General features: G+C 38.4%; 1 protein-coding gene across 1 annotated transcript in view; it reads right to left on the reverse strand.

Annotated features, from left to right (window-relative positions):
* Window positions 1-309: 309 nt before the first annotated feature.
* Window positions 310-27,428, reverse strand: part of SLC6A7 (solute carrier family 6 member 7) — a 46,062-nt gene continuing 18,943 nt past the window's right edge. The window contains exons 3-14 of the mRNA XM_026685098.2: window positions 21,722-21,853; window positions 20,220-20,454; window positions 18,788-18,926; window positions 17,460-17,594; window positions 16,607-16,710; window positions 15,294-15,418; window positions 13,675-13,787; window positions 13,452-13,583; window positions 11,437-11,536; window positions 9,747-9,847; window positions 5,291-5,461; window positions 310-2,524 (exon numbers count right to left, since the gene is read on the reverse strand). Of these exons, the coding sequence (XP_026540883.1) occupies window positions 2,312-2,524; window positions 5,291-5,461; window positions 9,747-9,847; window positions 11,437-11,536; window positions 13,452-13,583; window positions 13,675-13,787; window positions 15,294-15,418; window positions 16,607-16,710; window positions 17,460-17,594; window positions 18,788-18,926; window positions 20,220-20,454; window positions 21,722-21,853 (1,700 nt within the window). The 3' untranslated portion in view covers window positions 310-2,311. The remainder of the gene's footprint in view (window positions 2,525-5,290; window positions 5,462-9,746; window positions 9,848-11,436; window positions 11,537-13,451; window positions 13,584-13,674; window positions 13,788-15,293; window positions 15,419-16,606; window positions 16,711-17,459; window positions 17,595-18,787; window positions 18,927-20,219; window positions 20,455-21,721; window positions 21,854-27,428) is intronic.

A 27,428-nucleotide genomic window follows, 5' to 3' on the forward strand; every position in this document is an offset into this window, starting at 1 on the left:
CCAGCACCTATATAGGTAGTCCTTGACTTATGACCACAACTGAGCCCAAAATTTCTGTTGCAAAGTGAGACATTTGTTAAGTGAATTTTACCCCATTTTACAACTTTTCTCACCACGGTTGTTAAGTGAATCACTAAAATCAGTAACATGGGTCCGGCTTCCCCATTGACTTTGCTTGTCAGACGGTTGCAAAACATGACCCTGGGGCTCTGCAACCATCATAAATATGAGTCAGTTGCCAAGTTTCTGAAATTTAATCACGTGATCATGGGGATGTTACAATGGTCATAAGTGTAGAAAACGGTCATAACGTGTGTTTTTCAGTGCCGTTGTAACTTTGAATGGACTACCTGTATTTAAAACTAAGATTTCGTCAGAGATATTTCCTCTAAAATCTCATCAGAGATTTTATTGTAAAATGCTTCTCAAGGAATGATTTTATCAGAACTGACAGCACTGGCAATATCAACATTTCGTGTTGAAGGTTGTCTTTTATGCTGGCTGTCCTCATGAACAATGCTAAAGAGTAAATTTTATCTTCTACTATACACGCAGTACACAATTGTATTCCAGATAATGGTATAAATTTTACACTCCATTAACGGCTGATTTCAGCACAAGGCAATGTCAGCATCCTATAATAAATTGTGAAACCAACATGTTTCCATAATGAATTAAAGAGTGTATTGTACCATGCAATCATTCCTTTATTAGTCAGTCCAGCCATTCATCCATCTAAGCAGTCAGCCAGCCCACCATAACATTTCTATATTATACCCGTTTTACATATCTCCACTTATGATACTATCATTCTTTAGAAAGAAAAGAAGTGATATGGACAATGCTTTGTAGGCAAGTATTCTGACATCTGCAAGTGTGGAAAGCTGGGCCCCCGTCATTAGAGTTGCTGTAGCCACTTCAATTTCATTCAGGTTACAGTGATCTAGACTTAATGGTATTCTATAAAGCAATTTCATACAGGAAAAATCACTGATGGGCACATAATTTTTTGCATTTTCAAAGTCCCATGCTCTCTGAAACCCTGAATAACTAGCATCAGTTCTTCAGGGTTTCAGAGAGCATGGGACTTTGAATTTGCAAAAGGAAATGTCAGTGATTTTCCTTGTATGAAACTGCTTTATAGAATACTATTAAGTCACATGGAGTTATATAAAATAGCTTCCTATATTCACATAAACTGTACTTTTCATACATAGTGAATGTATGGACTCTTGGCATTAAAACGTCATATGAATGTGCATAGTACTTGAATTTGAACTCTTATTCCTATAGTTTTCAGAGATAATTTATAAGACTCTACAGATATAAATTAACCCCTTTATAAACAGATGCCAAAGTGTCCAGTCACCATACAAACAATTGTCAAAAATGTTGGTTGTAGTTGTTATTATTATTATTTTTGTAATGTATCTTCATGTGAAAGACATTTTTCAGTCAGTTTAACTTTTCGAATGAAGATATTTCTTTTACTGACATGAATTTGCTTCCCTGGACTGTGTTAATCCTTAGAGAGAGAAAAAGAGACCTAAGTAAGTTATTTTTAACTTCTGAAAATCTACATCAGCCCAAGACAAGACTGAATGCATTATACATTGAATTTTAGGGTTGTCTTGTCACCAAACAATTCCTCTAGTCTATATCTTTTAATTTTCCCTAGACTTAAAAATTAGACTAATTGATTTGGAATTTTAGACTTACTATGATATTGAATTTTTCTTGAAATTAATACAAACATTCAAGGTCTCTTTCTATAAGAAATACACTCCCTAAGCTATTTTCAAACTCCTTAGGCACTATGCAAAATTACCATTTACTACGCCACAGAAGATAGAACAATGGAAGGTTTTTGAGACTTGGTCCACTGGATAAAGAAAGTTCTATGTTTCTATGGTACAAGGAAGTTTGTGGGTAAAGAAGTACAAGCATATAACTACAGGAAAAATAAACTGGATCAATACAATAGAAAGTAGCATACAGTATACTTATTCTGAATTTGAGGAACCCATTCTTGGTGACAGCAGCAAGGACAACATGGATGAGTGGCCTGCATCAAGCATCAAAGCACTAAGACAAGTTCATTGCACATTTTATCACATTGAACAGAAACCTCAACAACATTGGGATTTACAGCCAAATGCCCTAGTATAAGATTCTGAATAGGCAATCTTTGGCTGCATCTGGAAACAGACTGCTGATTGGACTGATGTGCCAAAGTGCAAAATTGGGCAGAATATATTCCCCACAATCTCTTTGCCTTCCATCACCTGATGCGAATAGGGAGACTGTTCCTTCATATGATAGATTCTTCTTCATCCTCTTCAATCTCTTTATCAATTTGAAAAGCTATGTTTTCATAGCTAGTTATCCCTCCATATTTTCTCATATGGACCATCAAAGGTTTAGGAGACTGGCTACCTGCCAGGGTGGCCACATACATGCCAGTTCTGTTCTCCTCCAGAGAAGGACCCCAATCCATAGTTGGTCTGCTAGCTTGCTGGATTCTCTGCAGGAAAATGAACAAATGAATCAGTGTTAATGATATGCCCAATGAAATTCCAAAAGCTAGGAATTAATTATTTTGTAGTTCATGGGTATTAACAGAATCGGCCATGTATTATTTGTGGGTTTTGATGGGATTCCAGTTAATCTAAGCTAATCTCCAGTTTGCATAAGAACTGATTTTGTTAATCTTTCACTAATGATTCAGTTTAATCATACCATATGGAGTATCTACAATACTTGTCTTACCGTTAACATAAGAAATGATTCCACTAGCAGTTCAAAAAATAGAAATTTCTGCATTTCTTTTCTCCTGGAACTATAAGGAATTATGGCACTCAAGTTCTGTTCTGCCTTGGAATCTCACTAAGCCTTCTCAAGACTTGTAAACCCTTAGATACGAAAAACTTATAGTTTTGTTGCAGGTTGTTTTTTGAGATCTAATTACTTGACCTAATGTGGTTGTAACACCTGCACAAGTGAGGTACCAATAACTTCTTCTGGGACCAACGTTCTTCCTTGTTTACTTACTTTATCTTCCACCTGCCTTTCCCACTCTGTCTTACTTAGTAAATACAGTACATTAACAGACACCATCAAGGAAAATAATAACACCGATTTGCCGCGTATAAGACGACTTTTTTGCCCCGAAAAACATGCCTCCAAGTGGGGGTCGCCTTATACGCCGGTATATCCACTGCCGGCTCGGATGCTTGTTGACGCAGCGAAGGCGCCTCTGGCTTCCTGGATCCCCTGCGTCGCTTCCGCTTCATCCCGCCGCCCGCTCCACCCGAGGCTGCAGCCTTACTGCTCTTCCCACGGCCCCTGGCACTCTGCCCTGCCGCTGCAGCCCCGGGATTTCTGGAGGGCGTTTCCGGTGGTGGTGGGGGGTCGTCTTATACGCCGGGTCGTCTTATACGCCGGCAAATACGGTAAGTTTGTTCTGCTGATTGAACATGAAGATTTGCCCCTTAAACAAGGAAGAATGTTGGTGCCAGCAGAGATGCCCAAATGAATTATTTGCTTCCTTTTCACAAAATTGCTTCCGTTTTTGTGAAGGAAGGAGACAGGTCTATTTTTTTTTAAAACTCACAGAGCACTGGAAGCTTCAGGGACAATGCACCCAGCAATTGATTTGATGCAAGGAGAGTGAGCATTTGCTCGCCAGCCTTCTCTGTGCTTATTTATGGGCTTGGTTGGCTGAGCAATAACAGGGTGAAGGCGCAGATTGAGAGTTCCAGACCCATAACAATACAGGTGATACCATGTTGAAAGCCGATTGGATTTGCAGACAAGGAAGACACAGAAGAAGAATGATGGGTTGACTTTCAAGTGTGCACAATGATTGCAAGCAGCAAGGCTGGGGTGTGGCCAAGCTCTTTATTTATTCACTGTATGAATAGAATGAACTTTATGAGTTCGCAATGACCCTTCAGATGTAATTCTAAAGTTCAGACTTGTGCCAAACAAATTTGAACAAATCTGGAGGAGCATTGGGCATTTCCTGCCCAGCTGTAAGTTCAAAAGCTTTCAGGGTGTGTTTTTTTAAGTTAACCAGTAATGAATACGCCTGACTCTAAATTGTGCTTAACTTCAACTACGATATACATATTTATAGACCATTTGATTAGAAGTGCATATTTGATTAGACCACAATTAATACTAATTGGCTTCAATCCGAATGCTTTAGTTAACTATCAAAATGAAAATTCCAGTTTTATTCCTTATGGCAAAAAGGACTGAAAAGAAAATATTGCTGAGGTTTAACAAAGGTGATTATACACCACTGTACAAAATTGAGGTTAAAATTAGAAGTGGCTAATTGCCACTTCCATGCCCTCTAATTTCCTTACATGTGTAATTATTGTTTTCCTTTGACACTTTATCTCTGTAATGCAACCAACATGTTCGTAGCCCTGGTCTGATCCTCTTCCTTGGGTCCTGTGCAGAGCCTTGATGAAAATTGGGGACATAATTTCTTAATAGGAGAAATGGAGAAACAGATAACAGATAATCAGAGTTGGAAGGGACCTTGTAGGTCATCTAGTCCAACCCCCTGTCCAAGCAGGAGACCCTACAGCATTTCTGACAGATGGCAGTCCAATCTCTTCTTGAAAGTTTCAAGTGATGGCGCTCCCACAACTTTTGAAGGCAAGCTGTTCCATTGGTTGATCGTTCTCACTGTCAGAAAGTTTCTCCTTATTTCCAGATTAAATCTCTCCTTGTTCAGTTTCCATCCATTATTCCTTGGCTGGCCTTCAGGTGCTTTAGAAAACAGCTTGACCCCTTCCTGTCTGTGGCAGCCCATCAAATATTGGAACACTGCTATCATGTCTCCCCTGGTCCTTCTCTTCACTAGACTAGTGAAGAAGCTCTGGTGGTGCAGTGGTTGGTATGCAGGCTCACTCTGTCCACAGCCAAGAGTTCAATCCTGACCAGTTCAAGGTTGATTCAGCCTTGCATCCTTCTGAGGTGGGTAAAATGAGGACCCAGATTGCTGGGGGCAATATGCTGACACTGTAAAACCACTTAGAGTACTGTAAAGCACTATGAGACAGTATATAAGTTTAAGTGCAATTGCTATTGCTAGACTGCTATGGAACAAAAACCATTACAACTCTAGTACAAGTCCTATAATGGTTTTAACAGTGTTTTGAAATCTAAGAATCTTCCCAAATATTCCTTTTCTCTTTGCAACTGTTTCATTTGTTTTAGCCTAACAGGATTACGCTGATGTTTTGTATTGGATGCTTTTCTCCTTGTTACTTACTTGCCAGAGTGTCCCTTCTTCTCGGAGCACAGCAAACAGCATTCCCATGGGAACCATCAGGCAAGAGAAGATCCCCATTAGGATGCCCAGAGCCTCAGACCAAAATGGAAAGCAGTAGGTCCCATTGTACTTTGAAGGCTGGTACTTGATAATGCTATACACAAGCAGTGCCTGAAACAGAGCATCAGATATCAGAGAACCGATCAATCTGCTATGGGAGTTTTCATTTCCTTTCAAACTTAGATATTACAAGTTAATTAGATATATATCATACTGCTTAACAGATGCAATATTAATCCCATGGGATTAGGATAGTGGCATTCCAGAACATCATCAAGGAGATTTACTCTTTTATCCTTAGCTACATAGAACTATCTATTTCCATATAAATGGTTGGGGATTGATACAAAATGAAGTTAGCATTTATTTAATCACTAAAGGGTTATCCTTTGGTGTGGTTTTTTTTCTGCCGTTGATATGGAACACCTGTGTAGAGTAAAATTAACTCCCTCAACTTCAGTAGATGATGTTTCATCACCACCTTGTACAAACAAATAGTCCTTAACCTTGGAATGTTCTCCTGCTTAGCAGAATAGGCAAAGCTTTCCTGGAAAAAGATAAGATAAACCTATCCTTCTTGCTCTTAATAAAATCAAGTGAGAAAGCACTGTGGCCCCATGCTTCTGCAGAGTCATTTGCAAAAGTGAATTAAGCAAACATAAATTCATTTATATTATAAATTCACTCACCAAAAACAACACTAACCATAAAAACCTCCAATCTTGTCCTGATCTAAACTTACAGCAATGTGCCCACTCCCATATACTACCCACAGAACTCAAAAATCATCTAGACAATGGAGAGAAGGGCCTGTACATTGATTACAATGCAGACTGTATCAAAAGAAAGTCACACAACCCACAACTCAGCACCCAACCCTACTTCAACCAATCCACCATCACTCAAGACTAGCCATGCACGCCCCCACTACCTCAATTCAAACTACAACTGGCCTTAAATGCAAGCTGCTCAGTGCAAGAAACCTTGTAAATAAAATAACTGAATTTCTCCTCTTACTAAATATGGCTAAATTCAACATCATATTTGTCTGTGAAACATGGCTCAACGCATCTCTCCCTGACTCCATTATCACAGTAATAGACTATCATGTTTACCGATCTGATCGTGAAATCCATAGAGGAGGTGGTGTTGCTATCTTCTATAAAATGTCCTTACATCTAAAAAACATCCAAGTTACCCAAGAGCTTGCTCTTCCTGAGACCATTATCTGTGAACTGACCTTAAATTTTAGTTCTTACTATGTTACAGAGCCCCTGATTATGACATCGAACATGTAAACAAGCTAAATACACTACTAACATGGGCAGCATCCTGCCCACATGCTTTTAGCTTTCTTGGTGACTTCAATCTACCTCATATTAACTGGACCCTAAACAAATGTACAACTGAACCCATACATGCAACCTTCTACAATGCTGTAACAAATCTGGGACTGGAATAACTAGTAACCAACAATACTAGGCTTAACAACTGCCTCAATCTCATCTTCTGCAATAGTTTTAATTCAATTTATGGAATACAAATTAAAGAGCCCTTTTCCAACAGTGACCACAACATGATTGACTTTTGTCTCAACATACATCTACATAAAAATCACCACAATGATGTAATCCCCAATTATAACTTCAAAAAAGGCAGCTACGATCTTATAGACAACGATCTCTCATCCCTTAATTGGCAACTTCTATTCACTAGATGCAATACTGTTGAAGACCATTGCAACATATTTTTACTTGAAGTCAAGAGTCATCAAACTATATGTACCAATAACAACTCCCAAAACCAGAAAACCAGAAAAAACAGATTACCCATAACAATAAGGAAGCTTCAATCCAAAAAGAAATCACTTTGGCAGAAAAACAAATCTGGTCACGTTGCCAACTTCAAAAGCTGATACAAAAATTTATGCCACCAGATAAAGACTGAATGCACCAATTATCACATTAAAAAAGAGGAAAACCTACAGACCAATTCCACCCGTGCTTTCTACAATTTTGTAAATAGCAAAGACTCAAGGTCCATCCCACCCCTGAAAGGACCTAATGGTAAAGACTGTAATGACGACACCATTAAAGCAAACCTATTTAACACATTCTTTGGCTCAGTATTTGTAAACAGCAATGGATCATACCCAGTATTTCCTAGTCGAACCACAGACAACTACAATGATTTAATAAATATTGATTTTACAGAAGACATTGTTGAAAAAGCACTGCACAATCTAAAACCATCTCTATCTATTGAACCGGACGGAATATGTGCCTACTTCTTTAAAAAGCTATCCACTGCCATAGCCGAACCTCTAAGCATAATCTTTGAAAAATCTTTCAGGACCAGCTCCTTGCAAAACCTATGGTCACAAGCCACGGTCATCCCCATTTTCAAAAAGGGAGAGCCCAACCTAGTTGAAAATTACAGACCAATCTCCTTATACTGTGTCACCTGTAAAGTCATGGAATCAATTATCAACCAATCCATTATCCTCCACTTAGAGACAAACAATCTACTCTCTAATAAACAATTTGGTTTCAGAAAAAAACTATCTTGTAATCTGCAACTCTTACACTGCAAAAACATATGGACTACACAACTGGATCAGGGCAAAACAATAGCCTCAATCTACATAGACTTCTGTAAAGCCTTTGATTCAGTGGTATATGACAAACTACTATTAAAACTAAAATATTATGGTATCTCTGGACACCTACATAACTGGATAGAAGCATTCCTGTCAAACAGACAACAAATGTCAAAAAATCAAAAAATAAAATACAAGCTAAATAGTCAAGACCTTGTTGAGGATCCAAACTCTGTCAAGGACCTTGGAATACTCATCTCTAATGATCTAAGTGCTAGAGCCCACTGTAACTACATAGCCAAAAAGGCATTAAGATTTGTTAACCTAATCCTACATAGCTTCTTCTTTGGTAATATCACACTACTAATTAGAGCATACAAAACATTTGCTAGACCTATACTTGAATACAGCTCATCAGTTTGGAACACATATCATGTATCTGATATTAACACAATTGAAAAAGTCCAGAAATATTTCACAAGAAGAATATTTCTATTCATTGCAGAATACCTTATGCCACCAGACTTGAAACTCTAGACCTAGAAAACCTAGAACTACGCCGCCTCTGGTGCCATCTAAATATAGTATATAAAATCATGCATTGCAATATTCTACCAGTCAATGAATACTTCAGCTTCAATCATAACAATACAAGAGCACACAATACCCTGTTTCTCCAACAATACGGCCTCCCCCAATAGGAAGTCCCAGCATGTTTTATAGGCATGAAATGAAATTAAGCCCCTCCCCCCAAATTAAGGTCTATATTAAAACATGCGAAATGGGGGGGAATGGTGGGGGGCTTGCCGTTAGGAAATACTTTTGTTGCACACCCGGATATAGTGCTGCCTGCGTTGACCCCGATACAAAGTGCCCCACCAACACTGAGGTCAACATCCAAGCTGTCGCCGCCCGCCCGAAGATGCAGGGGGGGGAATTAAGTCACCCCCAAAAAGACGACCTAGCCATTTTTGGGGGGCTCAAAAAAAAATAAGACCCGGCCTTATTATATGAGAAACACGGTAGATACAAACTCAAAGTTAACCACACCAAACTTGACTGCAGAAAATACAACTTCAGCAACAGAGTGGTCAATGTTTGGAATACTCTACCTGACTCTGTGGTTTCTTCCCCAAACCCCAAAAACTTTAACCTTAGACTGTCTACTATTGGCCTCACCCCCTTCCTAAGAGGCCTGTAGGGGGCGTGCATAAGTGCACCAATCGTGCCTACCGTCCCTGTCCTATTGTTTCTTTTTATTTTTCTTATAAGTATCTATCCCATGTATTCAAAACTATGTTTATTCTTATACCTGTATCTTGTAAGCGATTGACAAATCAAAAATAAATACATAAAAAATAAAACTAGGGTGATTTTTTTTTAATGGTTTGGAGCCCATGTTAGGTGGTCAAAAATCCCAATGAGATTGAACATCAGCACAGACCTAATCAGTAGGGTGGTCCATGTTTGCTAGCTGTAAATACATTTGTATCTCTTTGGAATTCCCTGACTGGAAGAGGGAATGTTACTTTTTGTTTTCCTTAATGTTCTTCCAATATTCTTAGGTATTCCTTGATTGCTGTTTTATATTATTTTCTCACACTTGCCATGCAACAAAGCCTTGAGTACTCATACCAATATAATCATTGCTTCTAAATTCAAAAGTATCTATGATTCAAATCTCCTGGGCTGGGGAAGGAACAATGCAACAAAGATGAAAAATAAATCTCTGGGTGGCAGACATAGGGACAATAAGAAGAGCTAGAGGGAAGAATGCTTCAGAGCGATTATAGTTACCGTCATTGTTACTGGAGACAGGAACAACCAGCAGGCCCTAAAGTATATTCCTGGTTTGAAACCCAGCATCATGTGAATGTCACGGCAAAATCTTTTCATGCCTACGGAGAAGAAAAGGAATGGGAAACAATGGTGCTGTTCAGTCAGAAGTGTATTATCTAATTGAAACTAACAGTTTAACTGTTTGACTCTATATATATTTACTTAAATGTTTTTCAAAGTTCGGCGAGACTTTCTTCCTGGTAAACATGCATAAAATTGTAACCTGAGAGGAAATCCCACTGAGTACAGTGAGAATAACTTCTAGGTAAGCAGGCATTAGTTTGTGCAGTCCAAGACACACAGTCTGTGATATCCAAACAATATTTTGATATTTCTTCAGCAGTCTAAACCACTGGGTTGTAATGTGAAAATTGATGCAATATTTAAACCATGTGAATGTGATAGGGTTTCCTGCCTGAGGAGGGGGTTGGACTCAGAGGTGGTATTCAGCATGTTCTGACCAGTTCTGGAGAACTGGTAGAGGAAATGTTGAGTAGTTCGGAGAACCGGCAAATACCACCTCTGACTGGCCCCACCCCCATCTATTCTCTGCCTCCCGAGTCCCAGCTGATCAACTGGGTCTTTTTTTGTTGCCCTGCACACAGGAGCGGGATTCAAACATTTTAACAACCGTTTCTGTGGGTGTGGCTTAGATGGTGGGTGTGGCTTGGTGGTCATGTGATTGGGTGGACACGGCTGGGTGTGGCCAACTCAATATCACTCACATCGAGGCATGTATCTCCTCGCCTGGCCTCTCATGACTGTGGGGATGCTGCAACAGTTGTAAGTGTGAAAAATGGTCATAAGTCACTTTTTTCAGTGCCATAGTAACTTTAAATGGTCACTCCACACAAGCAAATACCAGCAAAGGAGGGGGGAAAAACTCCAGAGAAGTTTCTGAGACAGGAAGTCTAGTCCTGGCAAGAATGTAATAAGGGTTAATGGAGAGGCAGTTTCTGTAAGCAACACCAGAATGTTTCCTTCCTGCCTTCCTTACAGGATTAGGCCAGTAATTTCTTCTAACAACCAGTTCTCTGAACTGCTTAGAATGTTAACAACCAGTTCTAGCGAATAGGTGCGAACTGGTAGAATCCCATCCCTGCCTGCACAGGAGAACAGAACTGGAAAGCAGGTTAGTGGGGTGGGGAGGGAGTGGGATTTTGCAGTAACCTTCCCTCAGGAGTGGGGAAGGAATGGGGATTTTGCAGTATCCTTCCCCTGCCATGCGCACCAAGCCACGCCCACAGAACCAGTAGTAAAAAAATTTGAATCCCACCACTGGTTGGACTAGAACAGTGCCCTCAACCTTTGGGGCACCAGGGACCAGTTTCAGTTCCATGGAGAGAGGGTTTTCTGCAGAGCAGAGGGGACGTGGTTTTGCTTGCTGCCTGCATCACACGGATGTGGCTTCGCTTGTTTGCATGGCCTGCTTTCTGGCGTGCTGTAGCCTGGTGCTGGTCCATGGACTGGGGGTTGGGAACTCCTGGACTTAAAGACCTCCAAGGTCCCTATTAAAACACCATTACTCTTATTCTGACTTTTAAGAAAATGCCACTGATCCTAGATTTTGGCTCCAAAAAAATAATACATTTTTGCATTTCTCGTTTCACTTTAAAGAAAGCTTGTAACAATAGCAAAGATATTTTACCATAAACACGTGTTACTACCAGACAGGTAGTTATGACCACTACCATGAGCCCAAACCCAGCACTGTAGTCATCCAGCAGCACCAACCAGTACATTCCACCCTGCAGAGAAAAATTCAGAAAAGGTCCATTATATATATATAAAAAATTTTATATATATATATAAAATTATATATATATATATATATAATATATATATATATATATATAAAATATATATATATATATATATATATATATATATATATATATATATATATATATATATATATATATATATATAGATCTTTGGTTATTCGGTTCTCTCCCGCGTAAGATTCAAAGTATCTAGGCAACGTTTCGGGCGAGGTCCCACTCGCCATCTTCAGGCTGGTGCTTTCGGCTTAGTGCCAGTGCAAGCAGTGTGTGACCGGAGCTGCCATCTCTATATATACAAGTGGTGGGGGATGGTGTGCTGGGCTGGTTGGCTGTGCTGCAGCCTCTTGATTGGTTGATGGAGTTGATGTTGGTATAATGGGCTGTGTAATGGCCTTTTGTTGTAGAGATATCCTGGATCTTGTGCTGTCATCTCCTGGGTCGTTAGCCTCTTGTGTTTTAACGGCTTGGGTAATGGGTTGTGTGATGGGCTTGTGAGTTCTTTTGTTGTGGTATCCTGGGTCTTGCGTTGTAATCTCCTGGGTCGTTTGTGTTTTGATCTCTTTTCGATTAGCCTCCTGTGTAGTAACAGCTTGGGTAATGGGTTGTGTGATGACCTTGTGAGATTTATTGCTGTGGTATCCTTGGTCTTGTGCTGTGATATCCTGGGTCATTTGCTGTGTTGTGACTTCTTGAGTTCTTGAGGTGTAGTTTCTTGAGTTTTCTGATGTGATGTCCTGAGCGGGTGGCTGTGATGTAGCATTTTGGGTTTTTAATATGGCTTTGAGTTTGGGGTCTGGGTCTGTGTTCGCTTGGCTTCGAGTTCGTGGTGGTGCCACATCTTCATGGTGGGGGTCAGTTCGCTTCATGTATGGTTCAGAGGAGTTTGAAGTGGGTAGTGATGCAGCTGCAGTGCGGCTTCTGGTCTGTGGTCGTGTCTCATCTGTGTGGGTGTGAGTCTGATTTTTACGTGGAAGTGTGGTGGTGGCATCTTGTGTGGCCCTCATGGGTGTGGGTCTGGTGTCATTTATCATGTTGGGTACTCGTCTGTTCATGAGGGCGGGTTTCCAAATGGCTGGTAAGCGGGAGGTGTCATCTCTTTTATTCATGCTGTGTGGGCGTTTTTCTATCTCTATGGCTTCTCTGATTATTCTGCTGCTGTGGTGTTCAGTTTTGGCGATAGTTCTGGTATTTTTAAGTATTACATATATATACATATATATATAATTATTTATCAATAGAAGAGTATATTTATAGCTCTGGATCAAACTGTGGGTCTCTTGGCTGTTTTCTTGCAGACATTTCATCACCCAACTAGGTAACATCATCAGGGCAAGAAAACAGCGAAGCTCAAAGAGCACCAAGGACCCCACACTTATTTATTTATTTATTTATTTGAACGCAAAAGCTGCCCAACTCCATTTTGTTAGAGCTACATTTAAAAACATATTAAATGGAATATTATCTTTGTTTCTGAATAAAGTTGTTTGGGACAAAATATCATAGCTATAGGCTAGGTTTCATTAGCTAAACATTCAGAAAAGGAATAAATGCCAGGATTTATATTTTTATTTTAGCTGAAATTCCAAAGAAACTGATAAGACCCTGCTCAGATTTTGAATGTTGGGGATTAAGTAGCTGTAATTAACTGTTAATAGAAATTAGCCAATTAGTTGGGTAGACAGATAAGCCACATCTTCTGCTTTGATGATCTTCTCTTGTACTCATGTCGCATAGTTTACTAGATAATGTGTGCAATCCTTTCATTCCTTGTCCTTTTGTTCCTTTATCCTAATACAGTACAGGTTTTACTTGTAACTATGCCCTAAATTATTATCTTAAACCCCAGCTATTGCAATCTCTTCCAATCTACTTTGCTTACCTCTGTTGTGAGAATGAGCCCCATTAAAAACATCGCAACACAAATGATGCCTGAGAAAAAAGCCTTCTTCGGCCGCAGGTAATATGGGAACTCATCTGTCACTGCAGTAACAATGGTCTCTAGAAAGGCAAACTGAACACAAAAGCGATCTCATCAACTGTAAGGTCCATTCATTTGAAGGTCCATGGTTAAAGCCTTTCCTCTCAACAGCCTTTGCCCTTACCTGACTGTCCAAGCCAAGAGTCAACAGCATGAAGAAAAAGAGGAAAGACCAGAAAGGAGAAAGAGGAAGCATTGTCATGGCTTGTGGATACACTACAAAAGCCAACCCTGGACCTAGAATGGGCCAAGAATGAGAAGAATTATGAATGCAATCAAGGAGACATCATCAGGGCTGCATTTTGGGAGCATAAAAATTGAGTCACTGAACAAATGAGGTTGCAGTTCTCACTGAGTCAGCTTGCTCACATTGTCACACAATCTGCATTTTCTTTGGCAATATTTTCAGAAGTGGTTTCTAGGACTGAAAGAGAGTGAATGCCCCAAAGTCATGCAGCTGGTTTTGTGCCTAAAGTAGGAGTATAAGTCTTAGTTTCTAGCTCACTGCCTTAACTGCTATACCAAACTAGCTTTGTTCCATAGTTGGTAGCCGAATGCTTTCAGTTGCCCTCTTGGTAATATGAATAGCGTAGGACTGGATCTCTTCTGAAATTCATATGGATAAAAAATTGTAGCTCACACGTGATCAATCAGGAAATATATTTCACAATTTCCACTTAATTTGGCTGTACATTTATCAGCTAATGCTAACACCTGCTGGATGCAATGTACATTTTTCTTGGCAAAAATACAAATGCAGTTAGTGATAGTCAAGTTCTGGATTACAATGCTAATGAGATTTAAAACCTTTTATTGTTGATTGCTTGTTCTCTAGTACATTTTATCATAGAGTGATGCACAAAGAAGAAAAGTAATCTCTTCTCAGTCTATGGGTTATATGATTAGTTGGAGAGGCTATTCATTATGTACAGTTCTTCTTTGTCTTCTGTTAACCTGCTTATTCTATTGCCTTTAATCTTTCCAAGCATCAACATCTTTAAAAATTATGTGTCCAAAATATTAAACTTTAGCCAAATGGAGGGTGCACTTTGTGAAGGCGGCAAGATTTAGGGTGCCACTATTTCCTACCAGTCCCAGGATGGGAGGATAGTACCATGAAGCAGTTGGGTGGATATAACCTAGGAATGGGTAAGCTTCAATTCTAACCTACACTCAACCATGGACGTTCACTGGGCTAGTCCCTTTCTCTCAGCCAACCTGTTTCACCAGGGCGTTCTGGTGGGTAAAAATAGGAGGAGAAAGTGCTATATGCATCTCCTTAATCTTCTGAATGAAATATAGCATATAATATAATAAAGAAATTAATTTAATTTCTCTTTTCCAAAAGGTCTGGCTTTATCCCAGTATTCATAGTTTTTAACATATCAGTGATCTGGGAGTCCTCCTTGTATAGTTCTTCTTGTGTTTGTACCCTTTCTTCCTCATATCTACTTTACCATTAGATCTTGCTTCTTACTGTATCCAATGTTGTGTAAAAGTTTCTTTTGATTCTAGTTTTCTTAAATCTCCTGTCCTTTCCAGTCAATTTTTTGTTCTGAATTTCTTTACATTTTATATTTAAATATACCTGCTTGTCTCTTCTTCTTTTTATCTAGAATTTGGCACTCAGTTGAATAATTATTTCCTCTGTCATTGCAATGCAAATTCTCTGGCAGTCTAACAGACATTCTAACCTGCGTATATAAACTTGTACAAAAGATAGAAGAAATTTTTAGGTTTTACCTGCTTTGGCCACTTCCTGAACAGGAACATCAAGTTCTTGGGACATGTATCCCAAAACAGAAAAAATGGCAAAGCCAGCCAAAATGCTGGTAACAGCATTCCCCACAGTGACTATAAATGTATCCCTACAGAACAACAACAAAATAGGACCTTAATAATCTGATCTCAGACATTTCAGAATATCTAAGGAGATACAAGATAGCAATAGCACTTAGATTTATATACTGCTTCACAGTGTTTTACATCCCTCCATAAGTGGTTTACAGAGTCCGCATATTGCCCCCAACAATCTGGGTCCTCATTTTACCACCCTCAGAAGGATGGAAGGCTGAGTCAACCTTGAGCCATTGAAATTCAAACTGCTGGCAGTTGTCAGTCAGCAAAATCAGCCTGCAGTACTGCATTCCAACCATGGCTCTTGATAATAAACAGGCTGGTTTGCTTACTTGCTATTAATGCAAAGGTAGAGTGTAGAACTCTTCAGATGTTGAACTCTACCTGCTATCGGCCCTATCTAATAGGACTACTGGTGAGATACATTAGGAACCGCAAGCCAGTAAAGGCCTGGAAGATCACTTTTATCCATGCCCATGTTAAAATGGCATCTGTATATACATACATGCCTACTACGCACACTGTCTTCTGGGGAAAGCAATGTTATGCCGACTTGTAGAACTGAAATAAGAAACACAGTGTGCCCTGGCATATGGAAACGTGGAGATCTTAGGATATGCAACATTGGTAGATATTTCAGGAAGAAAAAGCAATGGATATAAGAATTCCGACTAATTTGAAAATTAGTAGGGACAAAGCAATCGTGACAGACATATAGATGGATAAAAATGTTGGATCCAATCTAAACACCTGACTGACTATGCGACAAACCATAATAATAATAATTTCTTTGATTTATACGATTGTCAATCTTATCTAAGCAACTCTAGGCACCTTGCAAAAGTTTAAAAAAAAAACCAATCCAATTTAAGTTAAAAGCCAATATACTGTGCAAAAAGCATACCAGCAACAGCCTGACATCAGCTCAACAAAGGCATTGTTAAAGTTCCTACCATTGCCAGACAACCAGACACAATGAAAGATATCTTCCAACTCAGTTAGCCTTTCCTTTCCTTTCCTTACCTCTCCTCTCCTCCCCTCTGCTCTCCTTCCCTTCCCTTTTATAAGTTTAGCTGTATATCCATAATTCTCTTTTCTCTCCTCTGACATCCCATCCGTGATTCTGTTTAAAATACACAAAACAATAATTTGCTTTAAATATGCTCCATCTCTATTACATATAAATTGAAAATATATACCTGTAAATATTCTGGTGGAAGGTATTATATGATGCAAAGGTGAGAAGTCCCCCAAATCCTACCCCAAGAGAGTAAAAGATCTGCAAAGCTGCTTCAATCCACACCTACATTAGAAATGGAAAACAAGAAGTTAAATAATGTCAATAAGCCAGCAAGCAACCAGTATCGGTTACTAAAGCTTTTACCCACAACTGTATACAAGCTGTCTTTTTCAACACAATGAATATAAAGATAGTTTGAAAAGGATGCATTTGAATCCTCTGTGAAGGGAAACTATGGTGCTCACTAGAAAGAGTGGATTTTCCTGGCACATTTTTTTTTCAGTCATACCTTTTATAATGATGAAATTCTAAAGAAAAATGTTGCCAAATTACTGTCATCCATCACTACCTGAAATTGCTTTTAAATATATTTTATATCTTCCCTGCCATAAGTGCTCATCATATAAGGGAATCAAAGAAAATGCTACTTGACAAATAGTAGAGAAATATGAAAACTTATTCATACTTTCTCCTTTGTGCAATAACGAACTACAGTATGCATAGACAGGCCCACTCAAATACATTTCAGGTTCATATATAAACTTCTAGTCCTTAAACAGAGAATGTTAAATAATGTTAACAATACCTTGATCAGTTTCTGGTTATTGCAGTTTTCTTGGCAGGGTTACAGAAATGCCACTGCCTTTTTAAAGGATTTCTTTTAAAGTTTCCAGTTTACCCAAAGATCTGGAGTTTACCCAAAGTCCCAGCCAAGAACTCTCCTTAGTTTCTAAGATCGCTCAAAACATGAGATAGTCAAAAGATATACATAAATAAACTCTTTTATATAATAATATTGACACGGAGCTCACCTTGGGAGACAGTAGCAGGTCAAACTGGGGTGTGAGATAGAACTTGATTCCTAACCAGGCCCCCTCAAGTGTCACCCCACGAATCAGGAGCATGATCAGAATGAGGTAAGGAAACGTGGCGGTGAAATAAACAACCTACAAGAAAACAGAGGCATTTATTTGTAGCAGTTCTAAAAAGATGTTTCTTTTTAGACAACCCTATAACTCTTGTAATCTTCCATAAATTTACCTTACTGCCATGTGCAAAATGGTTATCGTGATTCCATGAACAATAATGAAGGATCCATAAATTGAAATAAGAGAAATGGCAAAAGCCATAAAGCCCTTCAACAACCTGCTTAACACATACAAAAAATCCAGAAACAGAATGTGTTTGAAAAACTCTATGTTTGAAAAACTCTAGTGGGTCTGCTCATTATATCTATTATCAAATACTTTTGACTATCAAAATATCTTATTTAATAATCAAGTAAAATCTTTCTTCCTGGGTTTGATCTAGTACTATCCACTTGCAGAGCATTATGACAGCATTTTTAGATTTGTGATCTTTCGCAAAAATGCTCAGAACCTATAGGTGATGCTGGAGTATTACATTTTCTATCAGTCCTCCACAACCATTAAATTATACTGCTGAAATAAAGAAAAGTTGAAAGAATCAGGAGTGAGTTTGGCATAGAAGAAATGTAAAATTCATTTCTTAGCTCAGAACTTAAGTGTAGCACACAAAATTATCTGCTACAATGTCCTACCAGTCAATAACTACTTCAGCTTCAACCACAACAATACAAGAGCACACAACAGATACAAACTCAATGTAAACCACTCCAAACTTGATTGCTGAAAGTACGACTTCAGCAACAGAGTGGTCAATGCCTGGAATGCACTATCTGAGTCTGTTGTTACATCCTCTAACCCCCACTCCTTTAACCTCAAACTGTCCACTATTGACCTCACCCCATTCCTAAGAGGTCTGTAAGGGGCGTGCATAAGTGCACCATTGTGTCCTATCTTCCCCATTTATTCGTACCTATTTCCTGTATTCTTACTCATGTTTATACTTATACCTATTATCTTGTAAGTGATTGACAAATCAAATCAAATAAATAAATAAAATAAATAAAATGATCTAAGAATTCAGGGAGGAGGGAGTTGACCCCATAGGAAAAATAACGTTAAAGATGCTCACCCCTGTCCTAAAATATAGAAAAAACATGTTTTCCAATTCCTACTACAATTATAACATCTACAAAAAGTCAGATAAAATTATTTTATAATTTGAGGGTGGGGAAGAAAAACAGACAGGTGCCTTCTGCTAATTTATACTTTACCTTGCCAGAAGATTTGACTCCCTTTAAGATGCAAAGATATACGATCACCCAAGCTAGCAGGAGGCAGAGGCAGAGATTCCAGCGAATCCTCCCAGGATCTCCAATGCCTGAGCTCCCTTGGATGTGGAGGACATATCGGCTTTAAAAAGAGAGAGAAAAACTTCAGTGGATGGAATTTCCTCCTGCAATTATTCATGATGAGGTGACAAAGTAGATCAACCTGAAAACTAGCAAAAAGCATAACATTTCCAACTAGCAAAAAGCATAACATTATGTGGAGATGGCTTTATATGACAGTACTGTATGTGTGTATATATTTTCCCCATACATATGTGTGCACCATGCAGGGAAGCAATAATTAAATGGTTGTTAAATCAGATGTATTTAATCTGATTAAATACATCCAATTAAATGGAGGCTTTTTTTTAGCTTGGGATTTGGTGGCTTTTTCTTGAATAGAGACTTCCTTGTCTAAAGAATTTGCAATATTACCACGAATTAAGAAATGCTTTATACGGTTCATTTTTTGCATATGTATTATTTCAAATAATAAATTGGTGATGAGTGCATGTGTCATGTTTGTGCATGATAAAAAACATTTATGTGTGTGGTAGCTACACACAACGCGACACACAAAAGCTATTTTTCACGTTACATTAATTTGCATGGTGTTCAGCATACACTCTGCTTAAGGTGCCTTTGTCAATAAGGTCTTTAATAATTTCCAGTCCTAGTAACAAAATAGTTTATTTTGAACAAAGTGAACAATGCCTCCACATAGATTGATGAAGATGAACTAAATCTCCAGTCCCCCCTCTTTGGCTGTTTTAACCTTATATGCTATAGAGTCTCATTTTCATAATTCTCACTAAAATATTATGCAGTTAGAAAATGAAAGCAAGACCTATCTTACGCATATAATAATATGGATAGATTCATATATTTCAGAGCAAATGTCACATCCATATCATGAACCATTTGTGAAGATTTGGATAGGAAATGTCCTCAATTATTTGCCCCTCAATTATTTGCCCTTCAACTACAACTCTCATACTGTGGCACTTAAAAGTTTATGAACTCTTTTCAATTTTCAATATTTCTGCATAAATATGACCTAAAAGGAGACCTGTTTGTCACATAAATCCTAACACTAGATAGAGAGAACCCAATTAAATAAATGAGTCAAAAACTCATTTTGCCTGTGCATTTACTGAGGAAAAAATCCAAATCTACTTATCACATTTTAGGTTATATTTATGCAGAAATATTGAGCATTCAAACCAATTCACAAACTTTTAAGCACTATCATTACTAACCTCTGACCATGCTTATGAGTGTTGAGGAATATCTAGAGAGCTCTTAGACTGAAGAAGGCAAACTTATCACCATAGGTTACCTTCCTTCCCACCCTTTTCTTGTCTAAGCTACTTACCTCCAATATTCCTCACTCGGACTGACAGTGTTAGAAGTGTTGAAAGGGGCAGCACTGTTCCCCGTGTGCATGACATGGTGGTCCAGGCACAGGTCTGTGTTCCACCAGTTGCCGCAGTACTGCCAAGGCAAGTTGTTGGTCAACGAGGCAAAGAGGTAGAAGAGAACATAGGCAATGATCATGTTATAGTAAATGGCCACCAAGGAGACAATCAGGATTGTGGCCATACCAATACCTAAAGAAGAGCAGAAATGATATATAGTGGCAACAAAACACAGGCAACCCCCACAGTTGATAGTTGTTTACTGCAACGTTCATGATGCAGCTACATGAAGCCCTGATGGCATAGTGATTCAGTGCTTTATTGCAGGCAACTCTGCCCACAACCTAGAGTTCGATCCTGATGGAGCTCAAGGTTTCCTGACTCAGCCTTCCATCCTTCCAAGGTTGGCAAAATGAGGACCCAGATTGTTGAGGGCAATATGCAAATAATGCTGACATTGTAAACTACCCAGAGAGTGCTGGAAAGCACTATGGGGCAGTATATAAGCCTAAATGCCATTGTCCCAAAGGTACTTTTTCAAGAGACAACTGGACTGTCTGGTTTTTCTTTGAAGGTGTTTCACTTCTCATCCAAGAAGCTTCTTCAGCTCTGACTGGATGGTGGGAAATGGAAGAATTTATACCCGCATTCTACACCAGTCAGAACAGAAGAAGCTTCTTGGATGAGAAGCAAAACATCTTCAAAAAAACCCAAAAACAAACCAGAAAGTCCAGTTGCCCGTTTAAAAAGCACCTTTGGGACAATCATGACGTGGATAACTGAAAATCTCCATAGACATCTAAATGCTATTGATATAAATGCAGTCCATGAGCTCAGTTGAGATTGCTAACTTTTTCTAGCCACCTTGTGAGGACACCAATAGTCTTGCTGTTTTCTTCTATTGCTTTAAGTGCATTGGATCATGCATTAAATTTAGCCCTTTTTTCAAAATCCTACATTAGTCAGGATATCCCAGGATATCCAAGTTATCTAAGTTAAAATCCTATAGACGTGTTGGAATTATAACTCCCAGAATTCTTAACTAGTAAAGCTGAAAAACGGCTGGAAATTTGAATAGTTTCATTCATTCTTAACACATTTGGAATTTATTAATTCTATAACACTGTTCTAACATAATTTATAGTGAGTTAATTTTGAAATGTGTCAATATCTATCTATATTCAATCTGTCAAGTGTTAGTCCACCTAGACAGTCTTGCTTCTAAAACTTTGGGAGACAGAATTCTCTTCCCAAATGTTTTTTTTTTCACTTTCACAGTAATGAAAGCATACTTCCAGTAGTAAATTACTGCTCTCACATATTGAAGTAAGGAAGGCTGTACTTTCATCTCTACAATGCGTGAGGACTAACCTGTTCCACCATCAACCATAAGAATTTCGTCTGCAAAAGAAATGAAGGCAGGCACCATGACAAAACTAGATTAGTATTTCACACAGACCTTTGAAGAGTGGGCTTATCTTCCAAACAGCAAGAGGCCCCAGGCTTGAGAACTGGCCTAATGATAGCTCCATGAAGAAAATGGGTATCCCACATATAGCCAACATAATGAAATAAGGAACGAGGAATGCTCCTGCGGGAGAGAAATTACAAGCAAGTGACAAAAGGGACACAATTGGGATGGAAAGTTGAATGTGATAATCACAGCATGAGCCCAATGATATTCCTTCCTTATATATGAGGTATGGTCCTCATAAAACTAGAATATGGACCATCTAGCAAAAGTGAGAGATGAGAAGATACAGAACATACAATGGAATAGATCTTCATGCCAAAAAATAGCTAAAATAGGGACCTTTTTTGCAAGGAGATGTTCGGATGGTCACACACTTGGAAGCCTTTAAGAGGTGATTAGAAGATAATCTAAAAGAAGCTCGCAGTGGTTCACAAAATTTGAAAATAATTGTCCCCTGCATCACAGATATTATACTATTTACTCTGGAATATAAGAGTGGGACTAGCATTTCATTTATATCCTGCTATATTATCCTCACAATAAATGTCATCCCCCATCTATTAAGAAGATAAAATGCTGGATCAAGCATTCTCCTTTTATTGTTTTATGGACTTTAATCTCATCATGAGAGTTTCCAGGTGCCAAATTGAAAATTTGACTCAGATCTTTTTTCTTCCTCTTGCCTACATATACTAGGTGTGAAATAGGAGAAGGAAAGTAGAAGGAAATAGTAGGAAGAAACAGAGAGAGTACTCTCTCTGCTTATTACTTTTGAAATATTTTAAATCCACAACATAAAACACACAACTCTTACAACTCTACCTTATCTCCATAGCATTGGAATTAGTGGTAGAACATATCTCCTATGTATAGAAAGATCTAGAATCACTCCTTAACTTTATTTTAAAATATTTCTGTGTCTTAGCATCTAAGAATATTTCTATCTGTGTCAACATTGCCAGTTTCCTTTTCCCAATACGTCAGAACTAGATTGAAGATTATGCACATTGATCATCACTGCTGCCAATTTCAAAATACTGAGAAGCGAAGACCTAATCACAACTTCCTTACTGTTGTCAAATGGGAGAACATGAAACAAGCAATAAGATAAATTTAATTCATGCTCTATGCATTTTCAGGAGGGGAGGCATCAGTGAGAAGCTGCAGTTAAAAGACCTATAGAGGATGGATTTTTATGTAGAGAAATAAGATGCCGGCTGAATTCTAGAGACCACATGGTAGGGCCAGGCAAGTCTCTACAGTAAGAAAACAGCTGGTCCTCAGGTCTTGCAGAACTTCAATCTTGAAAAAGGGACATTTGGCTTGTGCAATTCAAGTTACACTGCAGTTAATTCAGAAATAAAATGGCTTAATTACTGGGCACAGTCAACAATAGAAGATCACAGAAGTGCTCAGCTTCTTCTGCAATGATTTGAAGAACCCATGTGAAACTTCCTGGAGTAGAAATCTGGTATTAGTAAATCTCCAGGAAGTTCAGGAAATCTACACCGGATAGTGTAGACAATATTGTATTAGTTTTTCACTGAAGAATCAGAGGTGGTATTCAGCAGGTTCTGACCAGTTCTGGAGAGCCAGTAGCGGAAATTTTGAGTAGTTCTGACAACCTGCAATTACCACCTCTGACTGGCCACAACCCCATCTATTCTCTGCTTCCTGAGTCCCAGCTGATCGACTGGGTCTTCTTTTGTTGCCCTGCACAGGAGAACAGAGCTGGAAAGCAGGTTAGTGGGGTGGGGAGGGGATGAGGATTTTGCAGTAACCTTCCCCTGCCACACCCACCAAGCCACGCCCACCAAGCCACCTCACCCCCACCAAGCCATGCCCACAGAACTGGTAGTAAAAAAAATTTAATCCCACCACTGTGAAGAATATCATGACCTGGTCTATAGTAGCTTTCAAAGAAGCAGCAGAAGTTGTTAGGGATAACATTGTTTACCCTAACTGGTTTGGGTAAAAATAATAAATATGGTATCATGGTTTGTTAGTTAAAGTGTGTGTAACTTTAACAGCAAGAATGTAATTAAGGGTGTGGTTGTAAAGCACTATATAAGAAGCGAGGCAATAGCAGCTGCGCTCTCTCTCTGGCTAGAAGATCCCTAATTACTGGATGATTGATGACTGCGTTCTTGCTGAAACGGGGAGTGAAGAAGTGTGTTGATATTTCTCAACGGAGAGAAGAAGATAAAGAGAGATTGGACTGATTTATTGTAAGTGTACTGACATTGGCTATTCAACACGGACTTTGCAAATAGAGTATCCCGACAAGATTTGACTGAGTGATATATGACTAATGGACCGTTTATTTGACTATGCTATAATTCTTAAATGGAATAAACTATATTTTTGATAGCACAAGCGTATCTGCATTTTTACTGCATGTTAACTAGAAAACTTATCTCACACATTTACCTGTCTTCCTATCTGACTTAGCTGTACATTCTGTTTGGTTTGTTTTCCTTAACACCCGTTAGAGAATCCAGGCTTAACGAAGTCTTAATTTATTCTTTGGCAGAGGGGAACTAAGGCACAGTGTGCTTCAGAAGGAGAATCAATAGATGGTGTATATGTACTGTATCTTCCTTTCTTCATAAATTTTTGTGGTCAGAAAAAAGATGAAAAAAATTGAAGAAAAACATGGGATGATTATTTAGATGTACATATATTCTCCCCATCACTACTATCTATTAATATGTCAGGACCACATCTGGATACATATCTTACAGAGTTTTGAAGGCTAATTGTGTTGCAACCCAAATATTTAGAGGATTAAAAGCCAAATATGAAAGAAAATTGAATTTCCTACTACAGCAGTTGGCAGGCTTTAGTTTGTGGAAGTAGTTATTTATTTTATTATTCCTTTTTATTGGCATTTCAAGATCCTTGCTAAAATATGTATACTTAAAATTAAGGAGTCTAAATCACAAATACATTTTTGAGTACTAGAAGTGAGCAGGGGGGAGAGAGCCAGTTTGGTTTAATGGTTAAGCTAACAGGCTAGAAACCAGGATACCATGAGTTCTAGTCCTGCCTTAGGCATGAAGCCTACTGGGTGACTTGGGTCAGCCATTCCCTGCCAGCCTTAGGAAGCAAACAAAGGCAAATTACTTCTGAAATCTTGCCAAGAAAGCTACAGGGATTTGTCTAAGCAATCACCGGCAGTCAACGCTGATTCAAAGGCACCAAAGAGGGGGGAAAGTGTGTGTGGAGTTCACAGTCCTTTCCATATTGAAACCTACTTCTATTTATTTAAAGTTCTCTTTAATTTAGCAATAAATTTTAAATTTGAGAAAGTCTCTCTGTCATTGCTATCCCTTAACAATTTGAAGGTAGACTACTTGCTCATCTACTGCAAATCAACCAGAGATCTGTTATAACATTCCGATTACTTTTTCCTGCAACCCTGTTATAAATGATTTGACAAGATCACAGGATTGTGTTCTGTGTTCTGTTCTGATTGATGCACTCAACAACCCTACTTAATTCTCAGCTTAGTACCTTGGTAAGTAGCGAGGAACCAGAACAACTTTGTGAATAGGATAAAGCACTTTCTATATTGCTGATTACCTGTGTTACATAAATATCACAAGACTGACTGCATTCCCTCAGGAATCAGAATATGTTTCCTCCTCTTCCTCCTCCAGTATGAAGCACCTCCGTACTAGCATGCTTCTTAACTCCCACCTCCAAATACACACACCCCTTTAACCAGTGATTCTATTACAGTTATTATGTATATATATTGGCAAATTTATATCATTTTCTTTCCATGCCAAGTGCTCATTGTTTATTTTTCTGAAGTGCAGGAAAATGCAATGAAAACATAACTTTAATAAACTCAATGGAAAACAAATCAACTTGCGTGGGATCATTTTTTTTCTTAATTATATCTGTATCCTGGAAATAATTTTCTAATTTCTAATTTGGGAAGTTTCTACTTTCCCAAAGCTGAATCTTCGAATATCAGATTTTTTCCCCCTCCTTTTGCTGATATTGTTGCCCAGTAGAAAATATTTCCAGCAGTGTGTTGCCCTTTGGTGTAATTTATTCATGCAAGCTGAATAACACACTGACTCAGAACGGGGAAGCCACCTATTGATTCATCAGCATGGCTTTTGGGAATACATGAGATATTTGGCAAATAACCTTGGCATCATGCTGAAGCTGCTTCACAGTAAATAATTGACATAGTATGATGTCCAGAATGTTTTAAAGGAAAGGTTGTATTGTACACCCACACACAAAGGATTTATACTTACATATTTATATCCCATATTTATTATTTTTATAAATAATGTAAGGCAGTGACTATATATATTACTCTTTCCTCCTCCTCTTTTCCTCACAAAAACCCTGGTTCAGCTGAGAGAGAACAACCAACTCAAAGTTGCCTAGCCAATTCTCCTGCCTAAGGAGGGACAAGAATTCACTGTCTCCAGGTTTCTAAGCCTGGTGCCTTCAGACATCTTCTTCATTTACCCAAAAGTCTCCTGAATTTTACACAGACCCAGAAATGTTTTCATGAGGAGCAGGAGCTTTCAGCTACACAGTTCAGATGAAAGCAATACTTGTCACATGTTTAAAAAGAAGAACAAGATAAAGGGAGATAAAATCATTAGCAAATTATGGGTGAATGAGGGTACACGGTGCCAGAGATATGCTGGAGAGTGCAGCCTTATCATTTCATAATCAGCAGAGGCCAAATCAAATGGCTGTTTGTTACTTGACAACATTTGAAAGTATGATGAATGTACAGATCAATCTATATCCAGTTGTGTCCATATGACATTCATTAGTCTTCCTTTTGAAGGCCACTTCTCCAACTATAGGAACGTTTGTAAATAATTTTACAACTGAGAAATATTTTGAAATAAGACATTTGCAGACCCCATGAATTATGTGCCGTTGTACTTGAACAGAAACCTGTGAAAAGATTTCTGCAGCAAGTCTAGTGACAAGGAACTCGTGAAGAAATGTATTAAATTATATAAGGGATAGGGTGAGCAAACAGCAGGTGACAAATTGATCAGAAGGAAAAGGCACTACTGGAGATGATACACACTATGGACTCCAGAGTCTTTCCATCAGCAATGAACAGAAGTAATACATATAATTTAGAAATGGGTTGTTCATACTTGGAATGTCTGTCTCTTTATTTATATTGTAAGCCTTCTATCACCATTTTGATGCTGTGATTATTATGGAATACAAGAAAGTATCTTCCATATCACTTGTATGCTTCATGTTTATTTTTTTTCTAAACTTTGCTCCTTACTCCTAATTCTTGCTAGTTTTACAAGTGGAAGTATGGATAAGCTCAGTGGAACAAGTATACAGTTTCTAACAGATCAATGTCTGCTATCTAATTTGTAGAAAGTCTGTCTCATATGTATGCTTTATTTGATATCTGTACATTAGGCTTAAGTAAGCGCACGTTTATCCCTAAAAGGCTTTTGTGACTATTGAATTTGTAGCAATATATCACATAGTATTAGTTGATGTGATAGTGGTTGTGGGTAACATAATAATGACTTGGAATCTTTCCACACCATTACCCATGTAATTAAACTCCTGTAAAGTGGAATTTAATAAATGTAGAATCTAATGTGTCTCTGATGCTATATTTGATATTATGTTGTTATTTGTGCTTTATATAGCATCAGAGAACATTAGA

Source organism: Notechis scutatus, chromosome 2 (assembly GCF_049901735.1).
Source record: "Notechis scutatus isolate UNSWTSFEM ecotype Mainland chromosome 2, rNotScu1.2, whole genome shotgun sequence".
NCBI lineage: Eukaryota > Metazoa > Chordata > Lepidosauria > Squamata > Elapidae > Notechis > Notechis scutatus.